Here is a 10,512-nt window from a genome sequence, read left to right as displayed (position 1 = left end):
AAGTAATCCTGGAAAAGGGGTGAGACAGTGATGCTCACTGGTGTCATTTACACTAACTAACACATTAAAACACTTTGCTCTTCATTGGCACCTGCTGCAGTAACTAACATTCTTATTCATATGAACCCAAGACTGTAATAAACTTTGGGTAAGCCACAGCTCATAACACCTGCATGACTTATGTTATTAGATAATCACTAGATAATCGTTTGAGCACATTCTCAAATAAACTAGAATAGCTCGACTAGTACTTATAATATGGTGCTGCTGCTTCTCTTGGACATCTTGTGGTTTGGGTTGGTATTAATTAGACTACACTTTTTAAACTTTGTAGCCAGATATTGTACCTTTCTCTGATTGTCCTCTTGCATCCTTGATTGGTTGAAATTGACATTGGTGATTTTTGATATTGGGTGACTGTAAAAGGAACAACGCACCCTCACACCCAAACAACGGAATGGGTCGATAGTCAGCGTCTCCCAAAACAAAGACATATTTCATGATTCCCAAAACAGCATGATTGTTTCACTGTAACAGTGACATATCTGAGTGTGGTTGTGTGCTCATTACATTGCTTCTGTAACTTCTGGTACAAACACACTGATTTAACTTCAGTAACTTTCCTTATGTTACGTACTTGATGAACTGCTCTCTCCTGAATGAACGTCCATCGCTTCTTTAACCCAACCATCCGTCACCGACCTCCTCCCTATACAGACTCCTCTGTTCCTTCTTTATAGCTGCAATAATTACTACAGCTGCTGGAGGCTGTCACCTAACAATGGACATGAATATTGGACGAAATAAACTAAAATTGATGAGGACAGACTCAACTTAACATCAAAGACAAGATTAATTTGCTTCCTTAAGTCACTGTTGTTAACATTATTCCTTCAGTTTTTTATTTTGTCATATTTAAGGCAAGAACCTTTTGTTATAGCTGATTGTTGCATTGTTGCTACTGCTGTAACTGATTCCTGTCGACCGATAAGAACTGTTGTTAACTGAGCCCTTACTGTATGTCCTCACCCCTCAGTGATGTTACCTTTATAAAACATATTTCCTTTTTATATTTACTTCCTTTTGTTTGTATGTTTTGTTGTAGTTTTTTGTGTTTGTTCTTGATGGAAAACCCCTAAAACAAGAATCTGCCCAGATACGACACCCATTCAGAGAAGGACATCCAGTGATTAAAATCAGGTGCTCTGGCACCACCTGTTGACACTGTGCTGTATTTAAACTCTGTCTGTCAGAGACCAGGAACCTTTCTGCTTCCTCACTCGTCACACCAGAAACAGGAAGAGGAGGAGCAGATTCTGTTTTGATGATATATTTGCTTCAGTTTGAGGTTCAGACCGTCAGAAGTGAGGCAGCATGGAGGTCGCAGCTCTCTGCATCAGACTGTGTGAGTACTGACTCTAATGTAGAACTGAAGAGATTCTTGATTTCTAATGCAAAAACAATTACGAATCGTCCAAATTTGAAGGAAAACTCGTTAATGTGCTCGCTAAACTCACAACTCTTTACCAACGATGCAGAAAATACAACAGACATTAATTGTGTTAAAGTGTGGTTACATGCTAAATAGCAGGTTTGATGATGATGTTGTCTCTCCAGTGATGATGGTGTTGTTGCTGCTCATCGTACAAGTTGACTTCAGCTGCTCTCAAACAGCTGGTAAATAGCAGTCAGATTTGGATTGCTGTATTAATGTTGTTCAAGGAAAATAAATTAATTTCAAACTTTTGACAATTTAGTCCCATAATAATCAATATTTGTTTCTCTGTGTCTCTGTTGTAGATGAAGCTTTCCCTCAGGTTGTTCAAGACAGGCAGCAGCACTTTGAATATGATCCCATTGAGGTCAGCTGTGAGGGACTGGAGGGGCTGACTGGATGGAGAGTGATGAGAAAAGTCAAAGAAAAAGATGTTAAAACATGTTCTCCTGACTGGACGACGTCAACCGGACCCTGCAAAATTACAAACGCCTTTCAGACATCAGACAGTGGAGAATACTGGTGCGAAATGGGAGGAAAGAAAAGCAACGCTGTCAACATCACTGTGACTAGTATGCAAACAGTAAAACGTATTTTCAGTGAAAAAGAAAGTGTGAACACGGAGACATGAAACACATATTTGATTCAGTTTGACTCACACTGTCATCATTATCATGCAAACAAACATCCATAAATCTGCTTAGAAACAATCAGGAACAAACACTTAAGAACCCAAATTGCTTGAAAAAGTTTTCTTCAGAACAAAAGTAACCATGTGTGAAAAGGAACAGATAATAAATGATTGGGCATTCTTTAAATTGTGATAATTTGCACTCTGCATGAAAGAAAGATTATTTTTTTGTTCTTTGTGAACAAGTATTACTTTCCTCACAATCTTTCAAGTTTTATGTAATGCGATGTGTTTTATTAGCTGGTTCTGTGATCCTGGAGAGTCCTGTCCATCCCGTGAAGCAAGGAGATGCTGTCTCTCTGTATTGTATAAGCAAGCTGACTTCCTCCAACATCACTGCTGAATTCTCCAAAAATGGCCACGTCATGGAGAGCAGATCTACAGGAAACCTGACCATCGAGAGCGTTTCTACGTCTAACGAAGGACTCTACACTTGCAAAATCTCCGGGGTTGAATCACCAGGGAGCTGGCTGACTGTCAGAGGTGAGTCATACCACTGGTTCAACATACATTTGTTTTACTGTATTAAGTTGTACTTACCTTACCTGCTGTACGCTGAGGTCTGTGGATGATCACAAATGTATATTTTTCAGAGGATATGTTTAAAGTTACTTCAGCAGAATGGTTGTATCGGATGTAAAGTAATGAAATCAAAAGGCATGTCTTTTACAGTATTAGCATCATGTCTGTTAAGCAGCACTGACCATTATCCCTCCAGCAGCTCCGTCCTCCCATCATGCCCCTCAGCTCTCTCTGCTGCACTGGATTGGCCTCGGTGTTCTGGCTCTGCTGCTGCTGCTGTTGGTGGGGTCACTGGCGTGTTGGAAACGTCAACCAAACAACCGAGGTACAGAGATGAAAAATAACTGACGCTGAACACATTAAAAGCTGCTTGTTCTGCTTGTTAAAACTTTAGCGTGAGCACTGATGGTCCGTCACATGTTAACAGGTTTTCTTTGTTTCAAACAGATACCGTAACCGCTTCTCACTCCTGCCAATCATCCTCTTCTCCACAAAGAGGTGAATCAACACACACCAACACACACCAGCCTCTTCTCAACCTAAATGTATATGTGGCGATTGTCAGTTTGGAAATTATCCAACACATCATCCAGAGCAGCATGTTAGCTAAGTACTTCTCAGGAATAACACAGATTCTTTAAATTGGCTAATTTCTTTTTGAAGTAAACTATTTTTATTTTGTGCCAGTGTTGAATTTTGTAAATCATTGTGTGCCTTCATACTATCTGCTCCTTATGTATAAGTAGTTATGTTTTCATTATGTTTCAGTGTCTGAAGCGGCGAGTGAATCTGCTCCGAGCTATACTGAGGTGACATATGCTTGTGTCACCAAACCCAGGAAGAAGAAAGGTAACAACTTGACACAGAGGAATGCAATATATAACACCGTTATTGTAAAAGGCTAGTTAATGAAAATATGTCACTGAGTGTTAAAGGCAACCTTCCTTTAGGGTAAAGTTTGCAGTATCTCTTTTTGTTTTGGTTATATGGTGAAAACCACTCTGTAAGCGTGTGTCTATTTAAGGAATGTTAGCAAAAGTCAGCGCATCTTCTTTCAGAGCGTAGACAAAAACCACACAAGAAACTCACAGACCGTAAAGCGTTGATGGGCCACTCGGTGCACTGAGTAGCTGTATTTGTTGTGGTTGTAGTCACGGTTACAGAAGCTGTTTGCTGTCAAGTAGCCGTTGTTAAAGTACCACACGACAATGCACACGCTATATTTATTTTGGTCAGGACACCAAGTACTTTCAGCCATACAAAGGCTTCAACTGAGTGGGTGGTCAGTATTTATATAAATAACAATTAGCAGACTTGTGTAGCGTAGCAGTTTTGGACCCCTATTCTTCTCATTGATACACTTTGTCCTCGATCCAAATACCATGACATGTATCCGTACTGACTGTTAAAGATGTAGTGGGGCAAACTTGTTAATTAAATAATGCATTAAAACCAAGATTTAGACTCTGATGTGAAAGTAATGCTAACATTTTGTAGATGTTGACTTGTCAAGAAGAAATAACAAAAGCAACGGCTATTCGAAAATTTTTTAGGAACTGCTGTCAGTTCAGTCATCTAATGGATTTTTAGCGCAGATTGTAAGTTGTCTATCATCTGCAAAATAATGATTAAAACAACGTCAAAAGTGTGGATGGTCTATCTGAGGAGAAAAGGCTGATTAAACCAGCAGGTATTCAAATAAATGTTGAATCATGTTATTAGTGTATGTCTCAGGCTCTGTAAATTGTCTTTCTGTCAGATGATGAATCCCTCCATTGCCCTGTTTACCACACCATAAGTCTGGGGATGGATTGACAAGTCCACCATGAAAAGGTAATTATTTCATCATCTTACAGATCTTATTTCAACCCTTTAATTTAGGATGATACAGTTTTTCGTTTTCGGGTAAATGAAAAAAAAAAAAAAAAAAAACTGAAATAAAATGTGTCTTACCAACAGAACCAGGAGGATCCAGCTACTCAGTGATGCCAGTTCCCTTTGCAGGTACTACCCCACAAAGGATCACGTCTGTTTTACATTGGATGAGGCAGAACTGAGTGTAAAACTGGTCTCAAGTATCTTTTTACTCTCTGTCTTGTTATACAGACAGGTGGTAGAGAGGGGGTAACCTGTCCTATAGTTTACATTTTTATACGTCGAGTTAACAAACAAGAGTGTTAATGTTTTACCCAATGTGATGGTACTTTGTAGGTAACCGAGAGCAGAGACACCTGACTGAATACAGGAACAGAAACCATTCAAGGCACTTTAAAGAGTACAAGGAAGGGGTCATATGACCACACACATCTGTTAAAATGACTGCCTTTAATGGACATGTTGTACCTTAAGCTATTTTTGTCATGGTTTGGGTTTTTTTCCTGTTTTATTTTGTAGTTATATCCTCAGGTGTCAAGTTTCACTTCACACTTCCTTTTTTTCCCTTTTCCTGCCCCATGTACTTTAGCTCCATTAGTGAATCACTCCCTGTGTATTTAAGCCTGTTTTCTCCTCACTGTTGGTTGGTTAATTTGTGTCTCACCTGTCCACCAGTCCCGTGTTCTTGTTGCCTGAGTTTTGACCCCCCTCAGTTTGCCTTTACAGATTTTACTCAGGGTTCCTTTTTTAGCTTGTATTTTGGATTTCATATTTTTGTATTTCGACGATCATCTTTCATTAAAGCTCACTGTTGTTTACAGCTGCCTGCCTCTGGGTCTGCTCTTGGGTACCCTTTTTGTAACTACCAATTTTGATCTGTTAGGCCACATTGCATAACACCTGAGGGTGGTTTTGTTTGCTCATGACAACAAATTATTTTAATGATATCCATGCTTATGCAAAACATACAGAAACATATTGTTTGCAGGTCATGTACATTTTGTAAGGAGAGTGAATGTATTATATTTATGATAATGTGTCCGGAATTGATTCTTCATCATTTTCATTATCTGGAAGTGAGAGTTTCAGCAAACTCATGACATTAGTGTCCGTATTTTTAGAGGGGTCAGTTCATTATAGTTTAACCGCATTGTTTTCTCTTCTCTGTTCACATATCTGAGAACTGGTTCTAAGAAGAAGGCTGCTGCTGCCTATAAATACACTCACTGTGGCCTCTGTGGTCGCACTCTGTCACAAATGCTGATGTAACATTGACCTCTGGGTCGATTGGAACGTTAGTGTCATAAATCATCAGCATTATTGTCATCACAACACCTTTTCTAGAGTACAATTTCACCTGTTGATGAAGGTATAAGACGTAAAACAGGGCATAAATGCTGCCATGTCGTCAAAGATTGTGTAGTATATATTGTAAAGTATGAAATGAATACTTCATAATTGTTTTTAAAAGCTTTTAAAAGAACAGCACTGCAGTGTTCATGTGCTACATGATTTATAGTAAGATTTATAGTAAGATGTTGGTAAACAAAAAAATAAAACACACTAAAAAAAAGACAGTCCATAAAAACAGTGCTGCCACCCAGTGGTCATTATGGTGAATAAAACGGTGGCAAAAACATGTTACATACAGTTTGAATGAATACAAAACACCTCCGATGAATTATACACAACTTACTCACATGTAAAACCGCTCAAGACAGTCAAAGTGAACAAGGCCTTTTACGTTTAAATAACTTCATAGTACATGTGGATAGGTGTCCTTTTTATTCTTTGGAAATGACGTTATTTCATGTCATTGGCTGCAGCCAATCCCAGCTGTCTCAGGGCGAGGGCAGGGTGCTCCCTGGGCAAGTTGCCAGCTCATTGCAGGGCCGGGAATGACCTAATGCATCCAAAAAAATCCCAGTGAATGCTCTTAGCTCAATGCTGCCCCCAATGGATCAGTTCTGCTTGTGGAGACTTGCAGTCTCATGGTCAAAATTCAGTTAAAAAATTATTATAATGTGTAGTTTCAAGGTAAAATATGATTAAATATGCAAATAACTCTATATAAATAAAAAAGCATAAATCTCTAGATCAAGAATCAGAACATTGGATAAAGGTTTCTAATGCTTGTTTTATTTTGTTGACATATTAGAGTGGGTAGGTTTTTACAGAGATGTTGGATGTCTCTTTTTATCACTCAGTATATCCAGAAAAAAAAGAAAAGAAAAACTACTTCTCACAGAGAACTATGAATTCCATCTCTCTGCTCCTCTACCTCCATCAGCTGTTTATTAATTTCTTCCCTGAGTTTATCCAACTCTTTCTTCTTCTCTTCCACCATCTTAATCACATTAAATACAGACATTAACAATGTGTCTGTGTCCTGTAGTTGCTTCTCAAGCTCTTTCTTCACTGTATCTGTATTTGTTTTGGTCCCTGGAGACTCATATTCATTCTTTTTCTCATCTATGTATTTAACACTTTCTTCAATCGATATCACTACATCATGCTTTTTTAATATGATGAGATGTAACTGGTTATCAAGATCTGTCTTGTAAGCCTTTAATAAATTAAGCACCCCCACCACATCATTCCTTTTTTCCTCTATTTCCCCTAAATGTGCATCGAGATTTGCTTTTTCCTCATCCAAATCCTTAATTTTTGTGTTCTCACTAATGACGTCCTGTGTTTCTTTTTCCTCCCCATTAAGCATCTGGAGTTCTGTCGTGTCCTTTAGAGATGGAAGTTGTTCCCTGTTGTTGTTCCCTGTTGTAAAGCGAAGACAGAACAGTGTCAGATTGTGGTGGACAGAGGCAGGAAATGCTTATTAATGACCAACTTACTGTTTTGTTTCCGTCTCCATTTCCACACAACAAGGGCACCTGCCAGAAAAACCACAAGAACCACAGCCAGGCTGACGCTGATAGGGGCAGCAAAACTACACAGAGAACTGAAGAAATCATCTGCAATGATAAAACAAAGAACAACTACAACTTGCACTCAGATATTTGAGCCTCAAACAGTAAACTTACAAATACAGAACTCATGTCCTACCTGGAACATGTATGTGTGTCTCTCTGGTCTGGTTGGTGTGGTTCTGTTGGACTCTACAGGTGAAGCTGTTGCTGTGTCTCTTCTCCACAGTCACTCTGCTGCTGACAGTATAGAGGTCATCAGGACCTCTGACTGTCTCTGTAGGTCCAGCAGAGAGGAGGTTTCCCTCACCGTCCAGCCAGAACACCTCAGGTTCTGGATACCAGCCTGTAGACTCACACTGTAGAACCACCTCAATGATGTTTTCGTTAATCTCAGTCCTCATTAAGCTGATGGTAAGTGAGGCGACTGCACGTAATGATGAAGAATTGAGAAAGTTTATTATAGTTAAAATTCTTGGAAAGACATGGATAGCTTATGTAATACAGGCAAATAAAAAAATAAAAAAAACAGATGCCCTCTACTCCAGCTTTGGAATTGTCCTTCAAAGGTCTGGTCTAGGACAGATGTGGTTTTACCAACCCAATCAACAGAATAATGGTTAGCTAAGTTTGTTTCTGCAAAAACCACATATAAGTCAAAACTTAACATTTCCTTATGTTACAACTTTTGTTTAGGTTGTTGAGGCTCAATTCTCTATTGTTCCCTTTACAACACAACACTGTGCTCACCCCTTCTTAGATTTAGGCAGGAAAACCACATGGTAAGATATAGGAAAAGATCATTGCTTTAAGTTAAGATGTCTGTTTTGGTCATCACAAACACGTCTGGAGATGGTCTAACTTTCCGTGAAAAATAGCCAACACTGGTCGGCAGAAAGACGCTTGGAGATGGTCCTGTGAAAGTTTTAGTTGTCACTAAGAAGGCTGGAGATGGACTGACTTTCATTGAAAAATAGTTTATCAGAAACACGGCTGGTGATGGTCTGACGTCTGGCAAGAAATATCAGAATTTGATCATCAAAATAATCCAGTGGTGTCACACTTAGAAATACTCCCATTGGTCAGCTTTGTGGACTATAACACCACCACCACCATCTCCTCAACTTTCCGATGTGAACATGCACTGTGAATATGATATGATGTGTTTTGTACAAATGTCAAACTTTGCACATATATGTGACTTGAAATAAGGTGACATTATATCCTGGTGACTGGGCTGGGTTTGACTGATCAACAGTCAGTTTTATGTTGTACCATAGAATGCCAATCTAGTTTATCCACTCACCAACCATGAGCTCAACTGAAGATTCCTTGTCCAGCGTGGGATTGAAGCATCTGTATGTTCCCTCATCTGAGAGTTTTGCTTTGTAGAGTTTCAGTGAAATGTCTCCGTGTTTCAGTTTGTTGACAGATAATGATGTCCGCCCTACAAAGGACGAATGTTTTTTACTTTCCAGTTCAACTCCATCAAGCCACACATGCACAAATCTGGTCAGGTCTCGTACACTCTACAGTCGTGTCTGCAGCATCCACAGCAGCTTCTAGGTGGCTTGGTAACATGATGTCATCACCAAGTGTTGCCACAATTGGCTGTGATGGACCAACCATCTGAGACTGACCTGAAACGAAATGTGTGAATGCATCTGGTCCTCATTTTGAGAAACAAAAATTGACATATTTGATATTTTTAAAATCTGGTTCAACGCCTGGAAAATTTGTGTTAGAGTGTGAAGGAATCTTAAGTTCATATGGTATGAAACAATGTACAGTACCAGTGCATTTTAGAATTGAGTTGACTTTATTCTGCTTAACAACATTTTTAAATTGGGTGTAACGATAAAATGATAAAAAAAAAAAAAAGATAAAAAAAAAACTGACCTGTGAATATCGATTCAAAGGCTAAAGATGCAGAGGGAATACAAGATGGGTAACAAAATGTAACCCTGTGATATCTCACATCCTTCTGTAAAGCTAAAGCCATCATGTGCTTGTAGTTGGGGATATGTCTGACAAGGGCCAGGACTAGTAAAGCAGATGGAAGGGAGGGTTATTGCAGGGTAAATTATTCCAGACTCTCATCCTCATTATATTGTTTCATGTGGTCTCCCTTAACACCTCCGAAAACGGTCGACCCTGTTTAGCCTTTCTTCACAAGTTTCTCTGATATCTGTATTTGTGACGTACTGGGTCAAGCGCAGGGTAAGTGGTGTGGGGGCAAAATGTGTTGTAGTTTGAGCAGTTCTGAGACTTAACATTTTGAAAGGTCTGACATCTTTACCTCCACAATGATGTGGTAAAGAAAGACAACAGCACGAGGGAAAACCAAAGAGCAGATGACATCGAGTCGAGATTCAGACCACCACCCATCCATCAGGCAAAGCACCCTAGAGTTTGGAAAATTGAAATTAAGTAACTTTGATGAAAATGTTAATCTCTTAAAATAAACACAATTTTAGATTTTATTCATGCAAAAAGCAAAAGTAAAACAGATTCATTATTTTTAGACTATTATCACTGGTATGTATTTTATTTGTCACAACTCATGAGATCTATTTGATTTCTTGAAACCTGCTGATTCACAGTATTTGAATATTCTTGCCAAAATGTAATGACAAAAAACAGTTTAGAAATATTCTGATGTATATGTATATATCTGCTACTCTTATAATGCAGATGATGGCATTTTAGGGACATCAAGCTCAAACTTACACATACCACAGAGCAATATTGGGATCAGACATCAGCAAAAGCCCTACATTAGTACAGATAACATTGAAACTTTAAATTGTACACGGCAGTCTTTGGAACTAAGGTTTCCTTGGTGTTTAGTCACATGATTATATGACACACTGTGTAGGAGAGTTACTTCAAAATAACAACTTGAAAGTGTGAAGTTAATCTCAAAACAATAGATGAGGTATAATGATTTCAGTTACACTGCATAGAAATAAAAATATTGTTTCAGCCTACCTGTTGGCTGGTACAGT

General features: G+C 38.8%; 2 protein-coding genes across 7 annotated transcripts; one reads left to right on the top strand and one right to left on the bottom strand.

The window, feature by feature from the left end:
* The first annotated feature begins 1,298 nt into the window (after positions 1 to 1,298).
* Positions 1,299 to 5,406, top strand: LOC115590211 (low affinity immunoglobulin gamma Fc region receptor II-like). 5 transcript variants are annotated; one of them, XR_003985709.1, is made up of 10 exons: positions 1,299 to 1,405; positions 1,618 to 1,677; positions 1,801 to 2,067; positions 2,427 to 2,669; positions 2,905 to 3,033; positions 3,156 to 3,206; positions 3,471 to 3,557; positions 4,468 to 4,541; positions 4,668 to 4,712; positions 4,920 to 5,406. XR_003985709.1 is itself a non-coding variant. In XM_030431489.1 (9 exons), exons 1-8 carry the CDS (start codon positions 1,375 to 1,377, stop codon positions 4,521 to 4,523), a joined length of 921 nt encoding a protein of 306 aa, XP_030287349.1. In that variant the 5' UTR covers positions 1,299 to 1,374; the 3' UTR covers positions 4,524 to 4,541; positions 4,668 to 5,406. The 5 variants fall into 5 exon arrangements, 3 of the variants coding, with proteins under 3 accessions (XP_030287349.1, XP_030287348.1, XP_030287350.1); XR_003985710.1 differs by having other exon boundaries at positions 1,307 to 1,405; positions 3,477 to 3,557; XM_030431489.1 differs by having other exon boundaries at positions 2,908 to 3,033; positions 4,668 to 5,406.
* A 1,294-nt stretch (positions 5,407 to 6,700) lies between these two features.
* LOC115589179 (butyrophilin subfamily 1 member A1-like) lies at positions 6,701 to 10,512 on the bottom strand. Of its 2 annotated transcripts, none has more exons than XM_030429922.1 (7): positions 10,496 to 10,512; positions 9,804 to 9,909; positions 9,031 to 9,144; positions 8,811 to 8,951; positions 7,644 to 7,937; positions 7,433 to 7,552; positions 6,701 to 7,355 (listed from the first exon to the last, which is right to left on the bottom strand). In XM_030429922.1, exons 3-7 carry the CDS (start codon positions 9,131 to 9,133, stop codon positions 6,826 to 6,828), a joined length of 1,188 nt encoding a protein of 395 aa, XP_030285782.1. In that variant the 5' UTR covers positions 9,134 to 9,144; positions 9,804 to 9,909; positions 10,496 to 10,512; the 3' UTR covers positions 6,701 to 6,825. The 2 variants fall into 2 exon arrangements, with proteins under 2 accessions (XP_030285782.1, XP_030285783.1); XM_030429923.1 differs by having other exon boundaries at positions 7,644 to 7,931.

This window comes from Sparus aurata, chromosome 10 (assembly GCF_900880675.1).
Source record: "Sparus aurata chromosome 10, fSpaAur1.1, whole genome shotgun sequence".
NCBI lineage: Eukaryota > Metazoa > Chordata > Actinopteri > Spariformes > Sparidae > Sparus > Sparus aurata.
This window is presented reverse-complemented; position numbering and strand designations above follow the sequence as displayed.

What these genes read in the sequence shown, in the direction of transcription:
- LOC115590211 (XM_030431488.1), top strand. Translation starts at nt 1,375, where the DNA reads ATGGAGGTCGCAGCTCTCTGCATCAGACTGT. An exon ending in CAGCTGCTCTCAAACAGCTG is followed by an intron (nt 1,678 to 1,800) that starts GTAAATAGCAGT and finishes TCTCTGTTGTAG; the next exon opens with ATGAAGCTTTCCCTCAGGTT. An exon ending in CAAACCCAGGAAGAAGAAAG is followed by an intron (nt 3,558 to 4,467) that starts GTAACAACTTGA and finishes TCTTTCTGTCAG; the next exon opens with ATGATGAATCCCTCCATTGC.
- LOC115589179 (XM_030429922.1), bottom strand. Translation starts at nt 9,133, where the DNA reads ATGGTTGGTCCATCACAGCCAATTGTGGCAACACTTGGTGATGACATC. An exon ending in GACACACATACATGTTCCAG is followed by an intron (nt 7,553 to 7,643) that starts GTAGGACATGAG and finishes TTATCATTGCAG; the next exon opens with ATGATTTCTTCAGTTCTCTG. An exon ending in ATGGAGACGGAAACAAAACA is followed by an intron (nt 7,356 to 7,432) that starts GTAAGTTGGTCA and finishes GCTTTACAACAG; the next exon opens with GGAACAACAACAGGGAACAA.